A 26,805-nucleotide genomic window follows, 5' to 3' on the forward strand; every position below is an offset into this window, starting at 1 on the left:
GAAAAATATTATGCTGTGAAGAAGTACTCAGTGCTATGAGATCTAATGATAGGGAAATTGATTTCCTCGAGGACATGGTCAGGGGAGAGAGAGTTAATAAAGAGAATAGAAGAGGATTCCACATATTTGTTGAATGAATGGGTAATATGGTCCAGCTTTCTCTGCATCTTGGCTTCTTTCTTTGCCAGTATTCTTATCCTCTCCACCTTTTTTTTTTTTTTTAAAGGTTTTATTTATTTAGGGCACCTGGGTGGCTCAGTTGGCCAAGCGACTGCCTTCGGCTCAGATCATGATTCTGGAGTCCTGGGATCAAGCCCCACATCGGGCTCCCTGCTCGGCGAGGAGTCTGCTTCTTCTTCTGACCTCTCCCCTCTCATGATCTCTCTCTTTCTCAGATAAATAAAATAAATCTTAAAAGAAAAAAGATTTTATTTATTTATTAGAGAGAGAGAGAGAGATCACAAGCTGGGGAGAAGGGTAAAGGGAGAAGCAGACTTCCCGCTGAGCAGGGAGTCGATAAGGGACTTGATCCCAGGACCCCAGGATCATGACCTGAGTGGAAGGCAGACGCTTAACTGACTGAGCCACCCAGGTGCCCCCTCTCAGTCTTTAATCATCTCTCTAGGCTTTTGTGATGATGAAAGGGAGTGTATCTATGGTGCCTTTATAGTGATACAGCAAAATGTGTCCTGCATGAACACTGTTTAAGCCAGGGGACTTGTGAGTGTGGACCATTTAATTGGTAAAGCAGAGTTCGTGGTTTTCTTGTTAGTATGATTAACTGAATTATAAGGAAATCCCCCTTCCCACTTCAAGTATTTAGAAATGCTGGATAAAGTACAACAACATACACACACCTATGAACACATATACAAATTCACAACAAGGAGGAGTTATCCTACTTGACCAAAACGGAGGTCAATCCTGACCAAAGTCCGAATGATGAACAGGAGCCTAACCTGAGAGGTTTTGACAGAGGAATGAGAACAGGCTAAACAGCTGGGGGCCAGGGGGGTGGGAAGTGTTGGGGAAGGGGTCAGGGCCCTGATATCTATTCAAAGAAGAGGTACCTGGCTATACACCTAGCATATGTGGAGACTGAAACCAAGTTATCTGTATAAAGCTAGAGTCCATGAAGGGGTGACTGGAGAAGGATAATTCCGTCACACTGTTTCAGTAGAGAGGCAAGGAGATTTGCTATGTCCTCAGAGTTATACATAGAAAGAATTCCTCAAGCTGAAGGAGCACACTGAATCTTGAGTAAGCCAAATAAAAATAAATCCACATTTAGATACATTGAGTGAAACAATAGACCGTCAAAGATAATGAAAAAATATAAACGCTATCAGGGAAAAAAACCATACTTATCAAGAAATGCGGATTGATACCAAACTTCTTTTTTTTTTTTTTAAGATTTTATTTATTTATTTGTCAGAGAGAGAGAGAGAGAGCACAGGCAGACAGAGTGGCAGAGGGAGAAGCAGGCTCCCTGCGGAGCAAGGAGCCCGATGTGGGACTCGATCCCAGGACGCTGGGATCATGACCTGAGCCGAAGGCAGCCGCTTAACCAACTGAGCCACCCAGGCGTCCCGATACCAAACTTCTTATCAGAAAAAAGAGATGTGAGAATATAGTCATGGATTCAAGGTGCTAAATGAAAATAACTATCAGCCAAAAATCTTCTTAAGTAAAAAGGAAATTATATTTTCCCTAAATGACCGTAACAGTATCTGCCATCTCACAGGCTACTCTCCAGTGCAACCTAGTGACTCCCCCATTAAGACGTGAAGTTGAGTTCCCTGTCCTTGAATCTGGACTAGCTAGCTGTACAACTCTTTTGAAACCAATAGAATGTAGTTGACTTTTGAGGCTAGGTTAGAAGTCCTTTTGGACACTTGCTTTGGGATCCACCAGTTGCCATATAAAGTGTCCAACTATTCTTAGGCCTCCATGTTAGAGAGACTTTGTGTAGCTACTCTGGTCATCAGAACCCCCAGATAAGCCCATCTTCTAGCTGGGTACCACTGAGTGCCATAGTGATATTCATAAGATGGCACAGCTGAGTGTTACCCAAATTCCTGACCCACAGAATATAATCAAATGGTTGCTGTTTGAAGCCACAAAGTTTTGGGTTAATATGTCAGGTAGCAGTGGTTAACTAGAACAGAATCAAACCCTGATAGAAGGAATGGACTGGATGAATCAGTCATGAGAAAGGAAGCTGGTAAATAAATATAGATAAGTATTGACTTTTTCTAAGTTTTTTCTTAGTTGGGTGAGGGTTAAAAACAATGTGATACTGAGACATTGGCAACAATAATCTGGATGCTGATGAGGGGAAAAGGAGAAACTGGTGATAAAACTTTGTAGGGTCTTTGTATTATTCAGAACACTACTAGAGATTGACCTGAAGTAGGCATGTCAAAGAAAATAAATAGATTGTATAACTGATGAAGCAGTAGAGGGAAAAAAACAACTTGGAAAAAATGCAACAAAAAGCAGAAAAAGTAAAAGCTAAGTAGCAAAGAAAATCATAGTAGATGGAAAACACAAAATAATTGGCTGAGAGATCAGTGCTATTACAACAGTAATCATGATAAATTAAATAAATTTACTTCAGTTGTTAAAAATGATAATTATTTTTTTAAATGCAGCCAAAAGTTGCTTTAAAAAGATATCCAAGGCAAAACAACCCAGAGCAGTTAATACTAAAAACAAAGGGATAGAAAAGATATCAGGAACAAAATAAACCAAAAGAAAGCAGGTGTGACAATACCAATCTCAGGCCAAATGGAATTTCTAGGTGTTTCATCCAGCAAACACTTGCCCATGTGCACCAGGAGACGTACATAAGGATGTTCATTGCAGCATGGTTTGTAATAATGAAAAAATTAAAAGAATTTAAATATTAGCAGGGAAATGCATAGACAAATTGTAGTAGAATATTCGTATAGGGACGCTAAGCAGCAGTTAAAAGAAACGAACTAGATTTATGTGCATCTGTATGGCTGTATTTCAAAACCATTGCTTGAAAGAAGTAAGTTACAGAATAATATGTCAGTGTGACACTTCTAAATACGAAATAATACATTTGTACTTCTAAGATTCCTTCTAGTTCTGAAATTATTTTATCAGATTTCACAGTAATAAGCTATGTTCCTATGATTATATGGATTTGAATGTCTGAGGAACTATGCCCAGAAACAGTGTACTTTTCAGTAAGTGAACTAGCTGTCATTAAGAGCAATCACTGTATCCTACAGAGTGAACACACTTGGAATAGCAGAAAGCTATTTTTCTCTGGACAAGTAGTCTGTAAAATTAAATATTTTGTAACTACTCATAGTGTGCTCAGTACTATATAGTAAGCTTATGTGCAGAATTTCTCCTTTTCCCTTGAGCTGCTTATAGGAAAAGAGATGTGGCTTAGAGGGACAGGTGAAGACATGAGAAGAAAAAATGAGAGCTATTTGGAGGAAGATGTTGGTTAAGCTTGATTTTCTACTAGACCTGTGCAAGCCAGAACCCCTATTCTGTGGATAACTAGAAATTATAAAGACCCTCAGATGTCAATTCCACAGATAATTACTGAGAACCTGCCATGTATAGGGCATTCTGCTCACTGTGGTCATGCACACAAAGATGAATCAGGAATCCCTTGTTGCTTACAGACCATTGGAAGGTACAGGTAGCTGCAAAATGAAGCAGATTAAGTTGAGGGTCATGAGAATGATACACATGGCTTTGTAGCTTGAAAGGAGAATTAAATTGTTCTCTTTAGAGGGATCTGGAATGGCTCTCCAGAGGCTGTTTGACACATTTGTAGATGTGTGCATTTCTGTTTGGGTGATTGAAAGTGGCAGGGCAGTTTCTTCACCATGCCATAACTCTGTTTAGTATTTGATCCTCCTTCCCTCCCCCTCCTCCTGCCTTTCTCAAGAAAAATACTGCTGTACGTTAATTCTTTTGAAGCCTTTAATGGTATTGCTGAGATAATCATTTAAGCATTTAAAATACATACCACGTAGTATACTTATTTTAGAGGCAGCAGTGGTTAGCCACTGGAAACTAACCATTGGCTTTGATAAAGGGGGGGATTTTATATGTTATGGCTTATGACAGAGAATGGAAAAATGCTTCAGCTAGACAGGCTGGCATTTTAAATTGGAGCACAATAATAGCAAAAAGTGCTGAAGTCAACAGACTGCTCAGAAATATGGTTACTATTTGCTGAGAGAGGCCTTACAAGATGGCCACGTACAAGCATTTGGAACCACAGTTAGTTCAGTTCTTCCCTAAACGTGGAATTGTGACCCTGATTGACGTCTGTGACAGTTGTATACCTGCAGAGAAAGGAGATTCAGGTCATCCAAGAATCCAAGGCAAGGAGGAAATGGGTGTAATAAGCAGCGAGTTGTGACAGACTTACACATTATACATAATTTAGGTTGGAAGCCATGCGAGGTGATCGTGATCCAAATCTTCTGGGGCTGGCCTAAAAATTCTCCTTTTCCCCCCAAAGCTGTTAGAATATGAATTGAGTCTAGTCCACACAACTTGAAGATGGTAGACAAGGTAGAATGAGAATATAGAAGACAGTCTTATGAGGTGACATTTGATGTACTTGGACAGTATGAGGAAAATGGCCCCAAGAGCTGGAGGATGAGAATTCTTTTTTTTTTTTTTTTAAAGATTTTATTTATTTATTTGACAGAGAGAGAAAGACAGGGAGAGAGAGAATATAAGCAGGGGGAGTGGGAGAGGGAGAAGCAGGCTCCCTGCTGAGCAGGGAACCCAATGCAGGGCTCAATCCCAAGACCCTCGGATCAGGACCTTAGCCAAAGGCAGATGCTTAACTGACTGAGCCACCCAGGAGCCCCTGGAGGATGAGAATTCTAAGGGAAGGAACCCGCAAGGAGAAAAGCATCAGAAATGAGTGACCTTGCCAAATTGATTTACCTCTCTGGTCCTCTTTATCATCATTGGTAAAAGTAGAGAGTTGGACTAAGTGAACCCTAAGGAATTTGTGAGCTCCAAAATGCAAAGAAATAAAGACTTAGTTAACATGGGCAACAGGGTTAAATGTTTTTGTTTGTTTGTTTTCTCCTGGTTTAATTGAGATATAATTGACATATAACCTTGTATTAGTTTAAGGTATATAACATAATGCTTTGATAGATGGATGTACTGCAGTGTTTGTTTTGGAAGATGGTAGCCCTGGGGGGTGTTTGAAACATTAGGAACAAGATGGAAATGTTGAGAGGAAGTAAATGTTGGCAAGACAAACATTTTCTGTCAGATGCAACGAGATTCCAAATTAGTGGGAGAAGATAGTGTTTGGGGGAACAGCTCTTTCTTCTTTCTGATGTTTCCTGTCTTGTGAGGGGAGCTTAATTACTGTAACATTGCTGATCACTTTATTTCTTCTGCCCTAAGGGAGGTGGAGTGGGAAGAAGAAATTGAGCATGTTCTGCTCCTTTCAGCTCTTCCCTTTTGCTTTTGGGCAGTAATCCTGACCTAGGGCTTTTCTCCTTACTTCTCCAGGCCCTAATTCTTGGCCAGGAATGGTACCTTCTCCTCTGGGAACTTTGACCTGATCCCGTGTTTCTTGTGATCCTGTGGGTAAATCTGTTGAATTTGGGGATTCAATTTTCATGTACCTTTGGCTGCCACGCTGAATCATACTGTCCAATTTAGCCTTCGTCAGTAATGATGGTGATATTTTGGTATCTTTCTGCCACATCCTCGTCTTAGTTTTTGGTTATGTTCAGAATTTGGATGGGCAAGAAGAGGGCCATTCGTTTGGCCCTTTCAGACCCCAAAAGCTAGGATTCAAGGGGAAAGGAATTAGCTTTGTTGAGAAGGGATATTGTTTCCTTTGAATCCGATGGGAGAAGACAGTAGTTGTGAAGAACTACAGATACTTGAGTCGTGATGGAGTTTCAGAGATTTGAAATCATCTCAGTAAAGTAGGAGGCCAAATAATCGACGGAGAATGAGTCAGCAGGCGTGGAACTAGAAAGTTAAGAGAAGAAAAGAGTGTGGGGGTGTATTTAAGAATCCACTGAAGAGAAGAAAACTGTTGCCAGTTAGGGGGACATGGTGATGTTAACAGGCTTGGATACGGCTGGGGCTCGAAGGCCGCCTCGTTATCTGCCACCAGTCACAAAAGGGGTGAAAACTGGTCTGTAGAATATGGTTTAGTCTTAAATTATTTTAATTTTCACAAACAAATGAAAAGATCTTTTAGGGTTAGACAATGAACGGTTATATTGTTACAGAAGCTAAACAGTTCTTCAGACATGGTTTACACAGCCACTAAGTTAACCCTTGTCTCAATGGATTCAGATTTTCTTCGTGTGTGTGTGTGTGTGTGTGTGTGTGTGTGTGTGTATACTCAGGTTTTAAAAAAAAATACTAAGTAAGGTGTTTTTAACCTTATTTTCAACAAAGACTGCACATTAGCAGCGCCAAACATCAACAGGATGATGTTTTAACATCTGTTGTTTTTCATTATGTAGATATACCCAATGGCTTTATTGAAGGTTACTGTTCCTTACACGACAAGTTCAATTGCTTTCATGCAGAAAAGAAAATACTCTGCCTTCTTCTCTTTGCCCACTGATTCTTCTAGAACCAAGGGGAGTGCCAGCTTCTTTATAAAGTAATCTCAAACTATTCTTTGCATCCCTGATTTCTCTCAATTCTAATTACTTTAAAAATCAGATTGTGTATTCCCACATGCAGTTTGGTGGAGGGTGGGAGAATAGGGAGTAAGGAAGAATTGCGGGAGGTGATTGCACTTGAACTGGGTGTGGAGAAAGAATAGAATTTGGCAGGTAGGTACGGGTTCATGCCAAGTATGGCACATAGCTTAGTCCAAGGAGTGTGGAGGCCTGGGGTCAGATCGTCTTTAGGAATCAGAGTGTTGAGCAGGCCCTTTGGCTAGAGCACAAGGATGCAAAGGGTGTATGGTCTCTACAGTTGGGAAAGTACCATGAAACAGGATTGGACAAGGCTGCAGGCAGCCATATTTTTTCCCCCCATGTAGGTAAGATTTTTCTGAGGAAATAGGCTATGGAGGTGTAGAAAGTGAAAATTCAGTAGGTTTGATTTCTAGAATTAGATTCTAAAAGGAAGAGAAATAAGAGTCTAGCAGACGGACAGATAAAATCTGAGGGGAGGGGAGGAGGAGTTAAACAGAATGAAAAGGGAGGGTTCAGTTCTACTTGAAAAGCAGGTGATACTGTTTTGTAGTTGATACAAGAATACCTCCTGTTATTTAGAAATACAAAAATTATTTTAAATATATCTACTCTCTCAGAGTTGTTATTCCTCCCCCCCCCTTTTTCATTTTTGGTGAAAGAATAAAAAATAAAGAACAGCATATGCTGAAAGAAATCAGGTACACAACAGGGACTGAAATAATTTCAAATAATTTTTCTTTTAAGCAGATTGCTATTATAAAATAAGAATACATTTTGATTCAGAACTTTTATGAAGAACTTGGGCATTTTATTACAACATCTGTTTCTACATTTTAATTTCTCCTTTTCCTTTTATAGATATTTGCATACTTTTTTTTTTCCAAATGAGAAGACCTTTTTGTTTGCCACAAGAAGGCTATTATCCAGAATGTTAATGGGTTTTCAGCTATTAAGATGTAATGATATACCTTGAGTATTTAACTATAAATTTGAAAAATCTCCATGAACAATCTCAAAGGAATACTTAGAATGCACTCCTGGTAAATTGGCTCATTTTCCTGTAATTTACTGGAAGTGCTGATATGAGAGCAGTCCTAATGTGAAAAGTACATTAATCCCTGGAGTTACATTTTATGTATTAAATTATTACTCTCAAAGAATAAAACGTATGAGGCCATTTAGCCTTCGTTCACATTTGTTACTTAGAATCACAGTAGAGAAACAGTCACTTATCTCTGATGCACAAAATTAGAAATGATGCATTTAATATCTTTTAAAACAAGAGGCACAGTGATGCTCAGTTATGCCTTTGCATAACAATTGCTCTTTTCCCAAACAAGGGCTGTTCTAGTTAAGAGCAGGATTCTTCGGGCTTTTTGGAGGCCCCTTTCATTCCATTGGTAATTGAAATATTTTTAGAAACCCATAATGCAGCGTTCTCTGATGTCAGTCAGAAAGATTAGTCTGCCTTCTAGCCCTGAGCTTCTACCACATTGGGGGATTATTGAAGGAGGTAGTCAATTTGCTGAAGCAGTGGTTGTAGGAACACTTAGGGTGTTGTTTGGAATTTTGTCTAATTGTGTTTTTCTTCTTTGCCAGGGGACGGAAAGTTGTGGAACCACAATTTGTGACATCAGGTGTTTTTTGGGTAAGCAGCCATTCAGGATTCTGGAAGATTAAGGCAGATAGGAAGCCCCTTCTGAGACCGTAACAAAGCTCTCGAGCAACAGCCGACACCATGGACCTAAAGCTGGACCCTTCCCGGGATGACCTGCCTCTCATGGCCAACACCAGCCATATACTGGTGAAGCACTATGTACTGGATTTAGATGTGGATTTCGAAAGTCAAATCATTGAGGGCAGCATAGTGCTTTTCTTTGAGTCTGGGAACAGATTTGAGAAACAGAGCGGTTCCCCCAAGGAAACCTGCCAGTCAGAGTCCAGCGAAGCCTGCAGATTTAGGACGCCTGAACCCTGCCATAGTCCTGGGACAGATACAAGGACCTTCTCACCTAAAACAGGATATAATGATTTTGCAATCTGTGGTAAAGGTGAAAAAGATACTTCTGGTAAAGATGGTAACCATGACAACCCGGAACAGGCTTCTGGGATTTCTAGCTCAAAGTACTGCTGTGACACAGGGAATCACAGGAATGAGGAGTTTTTGCTGGTGTTGGACTGCTGTGATTTATCTGTGCTAAAGGTTGAGGAGGTGGATGTTGCTGCCGTGCCAGGTATTGAAAAATTTACAAGGTCTCCCAAGCTCACAGTTGTTTCTGAGGAGCTCAGGAATCAGATTGTACATGAACTTGTGACTCTGCCGGCAGATCGTTGGAGGGAGCAGTTAGACTATTATGCTGGCTGCAGCCAGGCTCCTGGCTGTGGGGAACTCCTGTTTGACAATGACACTTGGAGCTTACAGATCAGGAAAACAGGGGCTCAGACAGCTACTGACTTTCCTCATGCCATAAGGATATGGTACAGCACCAAACCTCAGGGGCGATCAGTTACATGGACCTCAGACCAGAGCGGCAGGTAGGTTATCTGGGCGCTCCACGGCCCCCTGCCTTTGCGCCTCCCGGCCACACTGGGAGGTGAGCCTTTGCAGGGATGCTCTTCCACAGGGGACAGTCTCGGCAAAGATGCTCCTCTTTCTTCTGTGGCATTGCCCATCTAGCCTCAAATCCCTAGGCCCACAGTGAAGCAGGTGAATTCCCAGGCCTGCTCAACTCTTAATAGGATTATTTCCCTTAAGTCAGGATGAAAGGATTACTTTGTCAAGCCCCTGTATTTCTGAGTTAGGAGATTGAAATGCAAGCCTAATAATGAAATCCCGAGCCTAGCTCTCCATTGAGCCTAGCTCTCCATTGGGATCTCTGCTGGCGACTTCAGTGCCGTGGATGAGAGTGATACGGGTCTCTGAGCAAATCCTTTCTCGAAGTTCCTTCCTATTCCTCTTGAGGGAATCAACTGCCACCAAGTTGGGTGGGTCTGAAGCCTGGCCAGGTCCTTCTTCCAGATAAACTCAGCTCTGCTTTGTGACTTTCTTGCTATACCTGTCCCTTGGCAGCCATGCCTCCCTGGACTTTGTCAGTTGTCAATAGTGCGAATCCTGAAAATACTGGGAAGGACTGGTTCTGAGGAACGTGGCACGTCCTGCTGGAGCTACACACTTGCTCCTTTGGCCGCTGTTCTTCCTATTTGACACCAGGAGACTCCGTTTTTATTTTTATTTTTTTTAAGTCTAGTTACTTGAGAGCGAGCACATGAGCCCGGGGTTGGGGGCACAGAGGGAGAAGCAGACTCCCTGCAGAGCGGGGAGCCTGATGTGGGCCTTGATCCCAGGACCCTGGGATAATGCCCTGAGCTGAGGGTAGCTGCTTAACCAACTGAGCCATGCAGGCGCTCCTGGAGGCGCCAGGTTTTGAGTGTGGAGAGAATTGATGAGGCATTGATTGCCAGGGGAGGTGTTTAGGCAGCCATTTGTGCTTTTCTTCTTGCCCTTCCTCCAACAGTTTTCAAGGTTCTTAGAATTTGAGAATTTTAAAATCAGACTTCATTGATTCGTCATTATTTTACCTGTTTCTTTGTGCTAATGTACTGCAGGTCGGTACAGTAATTATTGTAGAGCTTGGCTAGAGGAATGTTGATCTCAATGACCATGTTTTGAGTGACTCCCTTGACAGAGTGGTGGTCTTAGGAAATTGCTTGGATCTCTTCCCCAACTTACCTCCAAAAACCTTTTAGTTTTTTTCCTTTTTTTTTTAAGCATCACTTGGACTTTCAGCTCTAATTATCCTTTTCCTCCCCTCCAATCTTGCCTCTCTGCTCTGGTCTTCCACCCCACTGAGAATGAGTTCACTTCTTATTTCTGTTGGAGTCTGAGGCAGCCTTTGAGAAATTGCAGGGTTGGTGCAAACTTACACTAGTACAAAAGCATACTGATTTATATATAGAATAACACTGGATATTCTTGTGAAAACAGGAAAAGAAACAGGTGTTCTTATTGTATCTTTAAAAATTTTTTGAAATTATTAAGGGTAGGGTTTAATAATCTGATCTAATAAAATATGGCTTCTGAATACTTAATTTAGGAAATCATAGTTTTTAACACTTCCAGGTATTTCATTTTTGCATTAGAGTATTGGGAAAGAAGAATCTGTTGACAGTAGTTGGAAGAAATACTCATTAATGGCTTCAAACATGGCTTTCTTCTCAGTGCTCATTACACAGAAAGAGATTAGACTTGTGAATTACATTACATGTCAGGTGTTGAGTAGGAATGAGTTATGGATAAATGCTGATTTTCATTAAGAAACCGAAGAGGTGCTTGGGCACATCTTGTTCCTGCAAAGGTTGACTTGGCAAAATTACTTGTGATGTCTCCTTTTCTGATAATTCAATAAAATGCATGATCACAGTAGGAGTTTAAACTGTATCCTTGGAAGTTTGTGATTATATGTTAGTAAATAAATAGCATATATATAGCCTTACAAGAATAATAAATTTTGTTTTAAAAAAGAAATCCTTAAAAGATGTTTTCTCTCCCTTTTGCCTTTTTTGGGGGTAATTTTATTACACTCAGGATACTTTTCCATGAATGGCCACTGAATCTTTCTAAACTCTCCCACATGCTTACAAATAAATCTAGGTTTATATTGGTAACTGTTTGGATATTTTAAGGACTTTTTTTTTTTTTTAAAGATTTTATTTATTTATTTGAGAGAGACAGAGTGAGAGAGGGAACACAAGTAGGGGAATGGGAGTGGGAGAAGCAGGCTTCCCACTGAGCAGGGAGCCCGATGCAGGGCTCGATCCCAGGACCCTGGGACCATGACCTGAGCTGAAGGCAGACGCTTAACGACTGAGCTACCCAGGCGCCCCAACTTTAAGGACTTTAAGATGCCAAGGGATCCCAGGTTGCTAGACAGAAAAAAATTCCTTAGTGATAAGAGCAGATAATAATTATTAGGGCTCCAGGGGTTTATGAATATTATTATGTGAAAATATATAAAATTTTACAATTGTGTGAAAAATATAATTGGGTAGAGCTTATTTTCTCCATGGGATAGAGTCTGTATTTACTAAGACCAACATTTTATTCTTGAGTGACAGAATACCGTCAGTATACCTACGTTCTTAATACTGGATACAAAACATTTTATTCTCATTTTACAACTAGGGGAAGTGAATAAAGTTACTGAAAGTGCCTTGAAAAAAAATCCATGTTTCAGTTGTAAAAGGGACCCACATTTCTTATTTTTGATCTTCAGCATGTCCCTTATTGTATGCAGAGATTTCAGTACATTTAAAAAATATATTAGCTTTCAATAAATTTCTATTTTTAAGGAGTTATTAGATGCAAACTTAAGAAAATCTCTAAATTGGTACCTTCCCTTTCAAGTTCCATCAGTGGCTTCTCCCCTTGTGACCTTCACCTGACCCCATCTTGAAAATAAAACTTAAATTATTTAGTTTGATAGTAAATAAGAGATCAAAGGATCCCAGGATGGAAAGCAAATTGTGACAAAACAATCTAATTGTATTAAAAATGTATGAAACTGGGGCGCCTGGGTGGCTCAGTGGCTTAAAGCCTCTGCCTTTGGCTCAGGTCATGATCCCAGGGTCCTGGGATCGAGCCCCGCTTTGGGCTCTCTGGTCAGCAGGGAGCCTGCTTCCTCCTCTCTCTCTGCCTGCCTCTCTGCCTACTTGTGATCTCTGTCTGTCAAAAAAAAAAAAAAAATCTAAAAAAAAATATATGAAACAACCTCATTGTAGAGGCTTGGGGGGCAAAGGTGCTGAGCTAAGTCACTTTGGAAATGTGTGGAGTTTGTAAGACTGAAGGCAGAAGGAACTGTACCCAAATACTGCGCTGTAGTTGATAAAGTTATTTCCTCTGGGAGTACAGGTTAACAATTCTAGTACCACTATATGTGTATACTGGAACTGAGCAATTAAGTAAATCTGGGAGCCAGGTTTCTCACTGTTGAAGTGGGAGGTTACAGATGAGCAAGAGGTAGAAGCTAGAATGATCTCTGTGGTAACAGAATTGGAGACATCACTATAAACTCATGTTTAATGTTTAGTTTAAGATGGTTACAGGTGGTTGCATATAGAAATAATTATAAATAGGTGTTTCCCAAGGATTAGTATGCACATGTAGATTTCCTTGCTTGTCATCTGGGAAGGTCTAGAAGCACAGTGCCTGGGTCTTGATTTCTAATACCATTCTCCAATAATGAAACCAGGGCTTCTTAGAGGAATGGCTAGCACTACGGGAAATACACAAGATGAGCCTGGAGCATCTTGCAGTGCCAAAAAATAAGGAAGTATTCAAACAATAGCAATGGTAGCCGGCAACTGAGGGCATATGCCCAAGGTCCAAGGAACCATCGGAAAGAATTCCTAATGACCAAAGCTGAGCAACAATATAAAATGGTTTGGGATGATGACCTAAAGTATAAAATAAATAGTCTTGAGTTCACATTGCTATAAATAAACACATTGGAGAATAGACATATCTAAAGTACAGAAGTTGTCCCAAGTTATTTAGATACTCTATCCTCAAGGAGGTGAAACATGACTCTGCTCCTTACTAAGTATGGGCTAAGAAATAAGAGTAACTTTACATCGTAGAAACCCGACAAACACGACCTCAGTGAGGAGATCAAGGTTAGCATCAAAGTGAGGAGTCATGTTGATAGTGTGTACCCTTAGTATGATGTGATGAAATGACATCTTTGTGATTGTCCTCCCCCAAACCCATAACCCCAGTCTAACCAAGAGAAAAACATCAATAAATCCCAATTGAGGGACATTCAACAAAATACTTGACCAGTACTCCTCAAAATTCTCAAGGTCAGGGTTCTCAGGTAGCTCAGTCGGTTAACATCTGCCCATCTCAGGTCGTGATTCCAGAGTCCTGGGATTGAGCACTGCATTAGGCTCCCTGCCCAGTGGGGAGTCTGCCTTTCTCTCTGGCCCTCTCCTAGCTCATGTCCTCTCTCACATAAATAAATAAAATCTAAAAAAAAAAAAAAACCCAACTCTCAAGGTCGACATAAACAAAGTCTTAAGAAACGGTCTCAGTCAGGAGAAGCCTAAGAAGACCTGACGATTAGAAGTAATGTTGTATCCTGGAACAGAAAAAGGACATTAGGGAGAACAAAAGAAATCTGAATAAAATACGGACTTTAATAATGTATCCATACTAGTTTATCAGTTGTGACAAATATACTGACAAAAGGTATTAATAACAGTGGGTATGGAGTAAATGGGAAATCTGTATATTATCTTTGCACATAAAAGTAAATCTAGGGGCACCTGGGTGGCTTGGTGGGTTGGGCCTCTGCCTTTGGCTCGGGTCTTGGTCTTCGGGTCCTGGGATGGAGCCCCGCATCGGGCTCCCTGCTTGGCGGGGAGCCTGCTCCCCCCTCTCTCTGCCTGCCTCCCTGCCTACTTGTGACCTCTCTCTCTGTCAAATAAATAAATAAAATCTTAAAAAAAAAAAGTAAATCTAAGCCTAACCAAAAATAATGTTTATTGGGGTGCCTGGGTGGCTCAGTGGGTTGGAGCCTCTGCCTTCGGCTCAGGTCATGATCCCAGGGTCCTGGGATTGAGCCCCACATCGGGCTCTCTGCTCAGCGGGGAGCCTGCTTCCCCCCCCCCTCTGCCTGCCTCTCTGCCTACTTGTGATCTCTGTCTGTCAAATAAATAAATAAAATCTTTAAAAAAAATAATGTTTATTAAAAAAAAAAAACCAACTTCAAATCTGGAAAACAGCCACCATCTTTCTACCTTGAAATCCCTTACAAAAGTTAGGACTGCCTTGTCAGTAATTTCTTTCTCCCCATTATTATTCTTTTTTTTCCCCCATTATTATTCTAGTTCTAAAGTGAAGTGTCTGATCTTATAAAAAGCTATCTTTTCCTACTGGGGCTTAGCCATTGTGGGATTATGGAAGTTCTTGAACTGAAAAGATCTTTCTTGCATCTATCATGTAGATACTGGATTATAGGTAACATTTAAAAAGAACCGCCAAAACAGGGCCCCTGGGTGGCTCAGTGGATTAAGCTTCTGCCTTTACTCAGGTCATGATCTCAGGGTCCTGGGATTGAGGCCACATTGGTCTCCCCACCCCCCCACCCCCCCCGCCTCTCGGCCTACTTGTGCATCTCTCTCTCCCTGTCAAATAAATAAATAAATAAAAATCTTTAAAAATTCTTAAAAAAGAAAAAAAAAGGACCACAAAAACAGACACATGTATGATAGTCTGATACAACAGGCTTCTTGGAAAGCCTGTTTACTTCGTGTAGTGTGATTCTTTTTTCTGCCCTCTAAAAATATTTTGAGGAACTGTTTGAGAACATGGACAGAGTCAAGAATGTGTTAAGGGGTTGTTGCAAAGCTAGGAAGGGAGGGGACTTAATATCTTTTTGGTTCTAGATCTTCAGTATGCTTAAGAAAAAAACTTTTAGAAATGAAAATCTTTAATTCAAAATTTATGTACTTTTCTATTCCACTGAATAAAATGTTATTTAAAACCAAAAGCATTCTCCCATTCCCTTTTCCCTTAGGATCATTATAATAGTTGTGGAACCAGCCCAGGAGTCTAGGGAACCTGGGCTTAAGCTAATGACATCACTGAACATGAGCTGAATGGAGTGGAAATTCAGTTAAATATAGGAAACTTATTTTTGAAACTCCACTTAATTGGATTATCATTAAAGATAAGGAAACTGACAAGGAAAGTACATTACAATTTAAGGTAATATTAAAAATTTTAAATTCCTTAAATCAGTATGATATTGTTTTGGACAAGACCAGGATGAAGTTGGCAAAATACTAAAGAAAATCATTTTTCTCTATCATGTTTCTTACTTAGCTGTTGGACCAAAGAAGATGTAGACTTTTGGAGTATTTTTAGTTTGACATCAAAACCGGATGTTAAAACATGTCTTTTTTCTTCCCCCACAAAATTAGTTTCATTGTTTAATATCTCACTATAAAGGAAAGTTTGAAAAGAATAAGCAAAGAGATTCTCTTTGGGAAGAGAGTCCAGGTCTAAAAGGAACATTTCTACAGTTAATCCTTTTTTTTCCCTTTCCTGGTTCAAGAAATCAACACAAAATTCCTGAGAACCGAAGTGGAAATACACATTAATGCTATAATATCATTGTAAGATTACAGGAGGAATTGATAATCCCAAACTTGAAGCTGTTTGGAAGGATTCTATTTTAACCTGTTTCTCCCCTTGATTATAGATCTGCCTCTATTTACCAGAATCCCAGGTGAGTCCTAGGAGAAAAGGTAATGATGGACAGTCTTAATTTATACAAGTAACCCAAATGACTAACCAACCAAACAGAAAAACCCTGAATAACCAAACATCAGCAGAAAATAACAAATCACAATGTTGGAAAGAACCTGGAAAGTGAGAGCCAGGTGACCAGAATACTTGTCTGAGCTGTGCTGCCCATTAGCTGTGTGACTTCAGATAAGGCCTTTTATATCTCTGGAGCTTAATTTTCTCATGTGTTAAAAAAAGGTTTCATCTTAGGATCTCCAGATGAGACTTCCAAATGAGAAATACTGTCTTTGCCTTTATAAACAGCTTGCCTGTGGTTTTTGTTTTTTTTTTTTTTTTAGATTTATTTATTTACTATTTGGCAGAGACACACACACACACAGAGAACACAAGCAGTGGGAGTCGGAGAGGGAGAAGGAGGCTTCCTGCTGAGCAGGGAGCCTGATATAGGCCTCTATCCCAGGACCCTGGGATCATGACTTGAGCCAAAGGCAGCCGCTTAAGGACTGAGCCACCCAGGCGCCCAACAGCTTGCCTGTTTTGCACCCAAAACACTTGTGCTGAAAAGTGGTGAATTTCTGACTCAAAGCCACTTCCATTCAGTCTTGTGCATTTCATACACAAAATCTGAGTCAAAGCAGCATTCTCCTTTGCACCTGCCATATGTCCAGTATGATTGAGAGGGATCCCAGTTTTGGTAATTGTGCCATGAAGGAGAATTTATTAAGGAAGGTGTGTGTGTGTAAAGTTGGGGGGAGAGAGTGAGTCATAGTTGACATTTCCTGCTCTAGTAGCCTGCCTCTTGGTTTTGTGGCGCAAGAAAGCAAGAGGGTTTCTTGCTTATAATTCAGGTTTAATGAGAACATAGAGTCTTACAAAAGATCGGGTGCAGGAAGAAGAGATGATAAGGAATTGGACGAGGCCTGAAGACTTTGTAACCCTGGCCAGTTTTCTAAAAGAATCAGACTCATGGAAATGTCCCATCTGTGGCCTCCTGGCCTCCAGAGACCAGATCAGAACTTCATTGTGGGAAAACATCCCAACAAGCCACACCATGGCAACTCTGGGCTCATCTTATCACCTGCTGCCCGCTTCTCCTAAGGCAGCCCTCTCCCCGGTCACTGAATGGTGGTACCAAATCTCTGAAAATGGGTGGTTTTATGGAAAGTGGTGGGACCTCAAAAAAAATTTTTTTTAAAGATTTTATTTATTTATTTGGCAGAGATCACAATCAAGCAGAGAAGCAGGCAGAGAGAGAGGAAGGGAAGCAGGCTCCCTGCTGAGAAGAGAGCGGACATGGGGCTCGATCCCAGGACCTCGGGACCATGACCTGAGCCGAAGGCAGAGGCTTTAACCCACTGAGCCACCCAGGCGGCCCTCAAACATTTTTTAAATTAAGAATAACCCCCTTTTCACACTGACTACAAAGACAAGTGCATGTAGTTGTCAACTAAAGAGAAATAATATATATAATGTGTGTGTATATATATATATATTTAAATATTTTATTTATTTGAGAGAGAGAGAGCATTAGAGGGGGGAGGGTCAGAGGGAGAAGCAGACTCCCCACTGAGTAGGGAGCCCCATGTGGTACTCTATCCCTGAACTCCAGGATTATGACCTGAGCCAAGGCAGTCACTTAACCAATTGAACCACCCAGGCACCCGCTCAAATAAAATACATTTTTGACTAATCCCCTGCAAGTTTTCCTTTATGGATGGCTCCTTAAGAAAATGAGCAAGCATGTGAGAGTTAACCAACCCCTAACCTTGGAAGGTGTATGTCTTAGTCCATTTGGACTACGATGACAGAGTACCACAAATTTATCTCTTAGTGTTCTGGAGGCTGGAAGTCTAAGATCAGGGTGCCAGTATGGTCAGGCTCTAATGAAAGCCCTCTTCTGGGTTGCACACTGCTGACTTTTGTCTGCGTCCTCATGTGAGGAAGGGGCTAGGGAGCTCTGTTGGGCTTCTTTTATAAGGGCGTCAATCTCCTTCATAAGATCCTTGTCCTCATGTGACCTAAGAACCTCCCAAAGGGTCTACCTCCTAATTCCAACAGTCAGATGGGCATTAAGATTTCATCAGAGGAATCTGAGGGGGACACGTTCAGCCATAGCAGCATAGTTAGTGTGTCTCATCCTTGTTTAACCATGGCACGAACATACAAACATGTATGAAGCTGAGGGAGTAGCCATTCTGGCAAGTTCTTCCTCAGTTTAGAAGTTCCGTAATGGCAGCAAGTCATGATAGACCTATCATGCTGTCTTTCGATCTTCTTTCTGATTTTCAGTGTCCTTCTCCCCACCCCCACAACTTCTGTGCAGTTTAACTGGACTCCCCAGGGCACCTTTCACTGGGTGGCTTCCCAGGGCATGTGGGATGAGCCCTGGTGTGAGAGAGGTTTCCTGCTGGAAGAAATTATTGAGTCTGGAAATGATGAAGTTCTGCGCATCGGAGGCTGGCGCCTTCACATCTGTCCCGTGAGCGTTTTAGCAACATGGCCGAGGTGCAAGGCTATGCATGTTGAATAAACACAGCTGCATTTACTTCAGAGATTACACACCCAGATAGCTGCAGAGCATATTTATAAATGTGCATAGATTTTCCTCCCCTCTTGGGGCACAGGGTATGGGGACAGGAAATCAACTCTCTGTAGTTGTCATTTGTAGGTGAGTGTGGTGGGAGCCATCTTGATTCTTCAATCACCATGTGGGCAGTATGATTTTCATGACTCCCCCCATGCCCCAATTTTTGTCAGATGCCTCAAATTCCATCACTAGAGTTTTATCCAGTGGTTAAGTTTTCAACTCTTTTAAAAATATACTCACTTGAGATGCCTGGGTAGCTCAGTCCAGTTGAGCGTCTGCCTTTGATTCAGGTCATGATCCCTGTGTCCTGGGATGGAGTCTCATATTGTGCTCCTTGCTCAGGGAGGAGCCTGCTTCTCCCTCTGCCTGCTGCTCCCCCTGCTTCTGCTCTCTTTCTCTCTCTCTCACACACAAAAAATAAAAATAAAAATAAAAATATAAATATAGTCACTTAACTTTACATTCTTTTATATGTTTATACTAGGATGTGTGACATGCATAAGGATATCAGGTTGTAAAAGCTCCAAAGGCTATTGCTTATGAAGTCATTGGTGCTTGGTGTGGGCTCATTGGGAAGGAAGGGGGGAGGCTGCACCTGAGAAAGAAGAAAAGTCCAAGAACGGAACAGGCTGGGAGCACAAAGATAATCTGTGTTTTCAAGAAATTTTGCCTAGGTGATGGTTTTTCCATTTGTGAAAACATTCCAATAAGAAAGCGGTTGAGTCTTGTATCAGATGTGGCTGTATTTATAGATGGGGCTTTTACACTTTCAGAGTTACAGCTCTGGAGACCAGAAGGAAGTGTGGTGTCTCTCCCATTTGGATGGGGACCCCCAAATGTGGGGCATCCCTGTCAGATGGGGGCTGGCAGCACAGGCGGTACAGAATTCTCTGGAAGCACAACAAAGGAGCAAGAAGTTTATTGAATATACTGCAGGGGTGAGGCAGGCAAGACCACAAAGGAGAGACTGCCTGCCAGGAGGTGGTGGGTGGGGGTTGTACTGAAAGGGGGAAGGTGAGCAGGTATGGGGATGTATGGAATTTTCCATTTTGGGGTACCTGTGCCTCATTGTAAAGTAGCCCATTGGTTTGTTAGGGCTTGTGTGTATTTTGAGGTGGGTGGCCTGATGGGTCAAATGGTCATTGTGGGCCCTTTTGCCTTGCTCTACATTCCATTGCTCCAGCCTGTTGCCTAAAAGTGCCTCTGCGGAAAGCAAGAAAGCAAACACATAGATTTTAGCAGCAAGGTTGCCCCAGTGGTGTAAATAGGAGGTAGCAGAAGAGACTTGTGAGGACAGTAGGGGGGTGGTAGGCAACAGCTTCTTGGGAGCCTGGCCAGGTAACTAATCCCCATGGTGGGAGAATTCAGGTGCCCAGGGACAGTCTGGTAGAAAGAGCCTTTGAGAGGATGCCAGGGGGCGGGGTCAGGACAGAACTCTAGAATGAAATATCTAGAGCTAGACCACTTAGAGGGGAAAAATTGAGAATGAGAGAGGAAAGGATGGTGATAACATGCTTTTCAAATATCCAGCCAATGGGAGGATTTCCTTCCACACACACACCCAGATTTATGGGTGGCACCCAGACTCAAATCTGCTGGCAGCATCAATACTTAGTTCATAAACCTATCGTTCTTCAGTGTTCTGTGATCGGTCCAATTTCAGACACTCAGTCCCATTGCTGAATGCTGTACTGTTTGTGCTTTAGAAAAATCATGATCTCTGTGTCCATACAAGTGTCTTCTGCCATAGTGTGTGCAAAGAAAGCCCTGTATGTGCAAATTAAATAGGGACTCTCCTTCTCCCTTGTCCCTTCCTATGATCTTGCTTGTCATCTTGACTCTCCTGTTTAATTGCTTTGCAATCCCTCTGATCGCCTGAGCCAGAAACCTGAGAAAATTCTGTTATCTATTGCTGCATACAAATCACCCCAAAGTTAATAGCTTAAAAGAACAAACATTTATTAGCTCACGCGGTTTCTGAGGGTTAAGAATCCAGGAACAGTATAACTGAGTGGTTCTGGTTCAGGATTTCTTACAAGATGGCAGTCAGCTCTCTGTCAGGGCCACAGGCCTCTCCGGGCTTGACTACAGATGGAAAATTCTCTTCCAGATGCATTTGCATGGTTGTTGACAGCCTCAGGTCCTCACTGACTGTGGGCCAGAGGTCTCTCTTTCTGCTGCATGGGCCCCTCCGTAGCCTGTTTGAGTACTGTCTTGACATGGCAGCTGGATTCCCCCCAGAGCAAGTGATAGAAGAACCCCTAAAAAACCAGATTTTAAAATTCTCGGTTCTCAGGAATAACATCTCTTCTGCCACATCTTATTGGTCATATAGACCAACCCTGGTACAGTGTGGGAGGAGTCTTCGTAAGGATATGAATACCAGGAGGCAGGGGGCATTGGAGGCCCGCTTAGAAGCCAGCTGCCTGAGAGAGGCTTTCCCTCTCCCTCTTCTTCAGCAACTAACTAGGTCCATCTGATTCTTCCTCTGCAGTCTTTCTCAGATGTGACCTCATCTTAAGTCTGATTGTTTCTTCAGGGAATAGGTGTGGAGGCTGATGGGGGAAGCCTTGGGGACCGCATACCTAAGGGCACAGACCAAATGCAACTTCATAAGGTGAAGGAGAGCAAACCTCTTGGCAAGCCAGTCTTTCGGGGAGGATTCATTCCCTGTGCGGGGAACAGAGAGAATTCATTCCCTGTGCGGGGAAGGGGATATCTGTAACACCAGAGTCACCCTACAGAAACCAGGTGCTTCAGACTTGACCTAATCTGGAAATGTTGGGGTTCAGGGCCAACTGCCAAGGAAGAATTCTGGAGACCTCTTTCATGCAAAAAGGTGGTTTCATTAAAGCACAGGTACAGGGGCCATCTGGGTGGCACAGTTGGTTAAGTGTCCAACTCTTGGTTTCGGTCCAGGTCTGATTTTGAGGTTGTGGGATCAAGCTCTGTGTCAGGGCTCAGTGTGGAGTCTGCTTGAGTTCTCTCCCTCTCCATCACCACCCCCCCCAATAAATAAATTAATTAAAAAAAATAAATAAAGCACAGAGACAAAACCCTGGGCAGAAAGGGCTGCACTTGAGTAGTGAGGACCGGCTGATTATATACTTGAGTTGGGGTTATTAAAGACAAAAGGAAGTTTCCAAAAGGACTTTCATATGCTAGAGAAGACTCACAGGATCCTGGAGGCCTAGCTGGTGTCAAGCTCAGGCTGTTTTTCCCTCTAGTAAAGCATTAACTTTAAGAGGATTGGGAGTTTCTGGAGGAATGTCATACTCTGCCTGTTTCAAGCATTTGTCAATGGGCTGCAGGTTATAAGGACACTTAATTTTATCTACATTTCCTTCTGTCTTTGTTCTCCACATCACTAGGACTTAAGACCATGATATGAGGTCAGCTCCCCTTTTTTGCCTGAAAGTCTTAGGAAATCTCTATCGAGACAAGGCTCTGCAGCTTTCTTGTAAGTATCACGAATAGTTTAACTCCACAAGTCTACTTAGATCCGAAGTGGCTACTTAGATTGGAAGAAGAGCTCTTGAACTGAGGAAAGTTGTGGGATCCATTCTACTTCAGTGAGAAAGAAAGCCTCGATTCTCAGCATCTGCCATTGTCAGAGGAAGCAGGAGTTACACCTGCCATTTGGCCAGTGGGAATACACCCTGTTTCCACTGGGTGAGATCTTTCTCTAAGTTGGGCTTCTGGGGAAAACACTGAATAGGTAGGATTTTCAGAAGTAAGCATATCTTAATTACTTGAGCTGCTACAGCACCCTTCCCATCGTGCACCCACCACTACCAGCCCCGCCTGGGAGGAATCAACCCTAGTAGGCTTCCTCATTAGGTTCTTCAACAGCCTGAGGGTGCACGGTTAACCAAGATTAAGTCAATTGACCAAGGCCCCAGGGGACCGAGGTGGGCGTTAAGAACTCATTGGTGGGAGATTCTGAGCCTTCTATGAAAATTTGCTTTTGTTCTTAGATTTATCATCTTGGGATCAGAGGGATAGGTTTATGGCCCAGAATAGAGGTCTGCTGTCTGCCCCTCACCGCCATTTGACATGTGACTCAGAGAGGTCAAGTCATTTAATAAGTTGGCCAGGACTACAGTCTCCTGAATCTTTCCTTGTCCCGTGTTAGACCTGTGAGTTATTATAGTGCGTACACTACTAGGATAGGTAGACTGCAACAGCCTGTTTGCTCTGAGGGCCAGTATCTGCTCTTGTTGTGATCTCTGGATGACAAGGAACCTCATTTCCCAGGATCCCCTGTCTTCTGCTTCCTACTAAGTTTGGCCCTTGTAGGGCAGTGGGAGAAAATTTGAGAGCAGGAGTTGGTGAGAAACAAGGTGTTTCTTCCTCCCTCCCTGTTTCCTTTTGCATCTCCAGCAGTGACTGAGTCTTCTCTCATCCCAGCACCCATTGGACACTCCTTCCTGTGACTCTGACTTCTGTCAGATGACCCCTGCTGCTGTAGCCCCTTAGCTCCCAGTAATGCCAGCTCCTTCAGCCAGAGGACTCACAGCAGCTACTTACCACTGTGGCTAATCCCTGGGTTGCCTCACTTTTCCCCTGTTTGGCTTCTCACCTCTTCTATCACTTAGATCACCTGTTCCCTATGTTTTTAACATCACCTCTGTTTGTTAAGATCCAGACTGGTGTGTCTTCTCCTTACTGGGCCCTGACTGATGAAGTTGGACCAGCATTCTGGGTATTCGGGCACTTTGTAGGAACACAGTAAGTGTTGAGTCATAATGATGCTAATGAAAAAGGAAAATCAGTTTACCCAAGAGAGTTAGTGTTCTGCTCTGTTCATTTACTCCGTTAAGTCAGGCAGATTAAAACTATATCATATTTATCATAGTTCCTGAAAAGCAAAAGGTGGAGACATTTTCTTTAGACATTTTCCTGGGGGTCACTCTTGTGCCTTCAACTCTGTGGCGTCAAAAGAATGGATTCTTTCAATCTCAGATCTTTTCCATTGCTGCCCTCTGACTTAATCACAGAAAGGATCATTCTTGGTATGGGTGGGTTTGTAATTTTTAATTATAGCAGAATGAGCCTTAATGTCATACCATTTGGTTTCCTACACTCACTTTGTAATGACTCTACACTTGGCCTTCCCATCACAAGCCCCGTTGTTGTGACCTCCAGTCCTGTTTATATGCCAACCCCTGTTCTTGGCCTCCACACAAGGATTCCCACAAGGGTTCCATTTGAGATGGTGGTTTCCAAGATTGGGGATATCTGCCCGCCAGCAACTGGATTTGAGACCACCAGCTTGTTTTTCCAAACATTAATATCTCGGTGATCTCCAAACATATTTTCTTTTCCAGAATGTTTTCCAAAAGGTTTGTAAGAATGTCTCTAAAACTTTTTTTCTTTTGAAGGTGTAAGCGCCTAAGGGGAAGGGCAAGGTTAGTATAAATTTTAAATTGGCAGACTAGTATTTAAAACTTTATCCAAAAAAATATTTTTCCCTTTTAAAAAAAACCCTCTCTTTACATATTTAAGTAATTCATTTGGGAGAAATTACTACTCGCCTGTTCACATAGCCAGCCCTTGGCAGTTTCAGTTCAAAATGCATTGAAACCAGTCAGCTACAAAGCTTTAAATGCTTTCTCTTTGAAAGCTCAACTTAACCTTCACTACCATGGTGGTGAGAAAAGTGACAACTCATTTAAAGATTCCCCCATTTTGTTTCTTTGTCTTTCTTCTGCAGGCCATGTGTTTATACTATGGGATCTCCCATAAACAACAGGGCCCTTTTTCCATGCCAGGAGCCACCGGTTGCCATGTCAACATGGCAGGCTACGGTTCGAGCAGCTGCATCTTTTGTTGTTTTAATGAGTGGGGAAAATTCTGCCAAGCCAACACAGCTTCAGGAAGGTACTGTACATGTGTTCTGTGCTTCTTTCTGTAGTGTGTGCATGCTGGACCCAGGGATCTAATACGCAATGTTTTTCTCAATTTAAAAGAACTCCTCTATGAGTTGGGTTGAAATGAATGTCCTAGAAATATTTTGCCAGAGAAAATAGCAGGGGATGGGGAGGGGCACTTGGGAGTCTGGATAGGGGATGGGGGGCTCTTCATGCCCAAGTTATCAATGCCTAAATTATTTTAGGGGTTGCTTTCACCTGGTGGTTTGTGGGCCTTAAGTGGGTGGTCCTGGTTGAAGACTTTGGGACAGGCAAGTGTGTCACGGAAACATGGTTCATTACAGTTCACTTGTCTGTAGTTCAGTAAGGTTATTCACTATGCTGGGCGATCGAGCTACTGTTGGCTGGCCCGCTGGAGTTGTCCTGCTAAGACATCTCTTCTGCACACCACTGGCCCATCTGGCTTCTGAGTAAAGGTGTGTAAGAAAGATGGAAGGCAAGTGCTAATGCATCAAGGTTTTGTCTTGCTTATGGCAATAATTAACTTTTTCGGTTGAGATCTGGAGCGTGTTAATGCCAGGTAAATTCTAATTGTGTTATTTCTTCGTTTAAAATATTGTGTCTTCTCCCACGTACTTATTGTAGAAACTTTAACATTTATAGAAAAGCAAAAATAATAAAAAAATAATTTTTGAGAAAATGGTTGTTAACATTTTGCTTCCTTTCCTGCCAGTATTTAAAATCTATATGTATACTACATGTTACCATTTCAAAATGTTCATCCTGGCATAGAACAGTTTTATTTTCCATTTATTTCATTCTGGTGTATCTTGAATGTTTTCCACATCACTATGTATTTTTCAAAAATATGATTTTATTGTCTGCGTATTTTGTTGTATGAGCATATCAGCTTTTATGTAATGTTTCCATAATATTAGACATTTTTATTGTTTCCAGGGTTTTTTTCCCCCTATTTTATTGCATTAAATTCCTGAGAAGATAGTTTGTTTAAAATGAGAATTAAAGAGTCAAAAGAGTTTTTAACACGTTTAAGGGTGTTGGTACATTTCTCAAGTTATTTTCCAGAAAGTTACCAATTTACACTCCTATGAGGGTCCCAGTTACTGGGAGCGTCCCCTGTCTGTTGGGCAAGGGAAGGTCTCTCTTTAATTGAATTATTTTGATTATCAGTAGGTCCCACTTGTCCTCCAAGGATTCTTAACCATTGTCATTAACTCTTCACTTCCTTTGCCCATTTTTATTCTGAGGCCTTAGGGAGGCTTTCAAAAGTTTGTTTCATCTTTTAATTTGATTGGCTCTTTAAAAAAATAAAGATCTTGGAGCTTCCAGGTTGCTAAACATGAAGATGCTGGGAGAATGTGCAGAAGCTCTGAGCCCTTCCCCACATACCTTCTCCCCACATCTCTTCCCTCTGGCTGCTTCTGAGTTGACTCTCCCCTGTTCATAAAGGCAGTAGAAAAGTGCACTGGCAAACGGTTTCTTTGGGTCTTCGTTTCCTTCCAGGGGCTCCCCTGTCACAGACTTACGTTAAGTAAATCTATAAGCTAGTCTCATATATAAAAGAATAAAATAAAATAAAGATATTAATCTCTTATGATGTTTGTGGAAAGTATTGTTCCCAGTTTATAGTATACCTTTTAAAGATTTTATTTATTTATTTGACAGATCGCAAGTAGGCAGAGAGGCAGGCAGAGAGAGAAGGGAGGAAGCAGGCTTCCTGCTGAGCAGAGAGCCCGATGTGGGACTCGATCCCAGGACGCTGGAATCATGACCTGAGCCGAAGGCAGCCGCTTAACCAACTGAGCCACCCAGGCGTCCCTATAGTATACCTTTTAATGTCATATAATGTTTTGTTTTTTTTTAAAAGATTTTATTTATTTATTTGACAGACCACAAGTAGGCAGAGAGGCAGGCAGAGAGAGTGAGAAGAGGAAGCAGGCTCCCTGCGGAGCAGACAGCCCGATGTGGGGCTCGATCCCAGGACCCTGGGATTATGACCTGAGCCGAAGGCAGAGGCTTTAACCCACTGAGCCACCCAGGCACCCCTCATATAATGTTTTTGATTTATAGGAGATTTTAATTTTTATGTAGTCAAATCTGTCAAGTTTCTCTTAGAAAGTTTTGCTGCTCTGAGATTCACCATTTTGTTCTGATATTTTTATTTAAGTTTTAGTTTAATTTTTGTAATTTAACTCTGTAATTTGTTGGTAGTTTATTCTGGTCAGGATTGCAAAATGAGAACTAAACTCCCCCGCCCCATAGGAAACCAGTTGCTCCAAGATCATTTATTAGATCTTTGCTAACTTG

The 26,805-nt window shown here is 41.8% G+C and overlaps 1 protein-coding gene across 4 annotated transcripts in view; it reads left to right on the top strand.

Annotated features, from left to right (window-relative positions):
* Window positions 1-8,337: 8,337 nt before the first annotated feature.
* AOPEP (aminopeptidase O (putative)) overlaps window positions 8,338-26,805 on the top strand; it is a 299,762-nt gene continuing 281,294 nt past the window's right edge. For all 4 annotated transcript variants that reach the window (XR_013967745.1, XR_013967746.1, XR_013967747.1 and 1 more), the window contains exons 1-2: window positions 8,338-9,242; window positions 24,321-24,487. Coding sequence is in view for 1 of the 4 variants with exons in the window: in XM_080819718.1 (XP_080675844.1) it covers window positions 8,446-9,242; window positions 24,321-24,487 (964 nt within the window). In the remaining 3 variants the exon portion in view is untranslated. The remainder of the gene's footprint in view (window positions 9,243-24,320; window positions 24,488-26,805) is intronic.

Source organism: Martes martes, assembly GCF_963455335.1.
Source record: "Martes martes genome assembly, chromosome: 12".
In the NCBI taxonomy this organism is placed as follows: Eukaryota; Metazoa; Chordata; class Mammalia; order Carnivora; family Mustelidae; genus Martes; species Martes martes.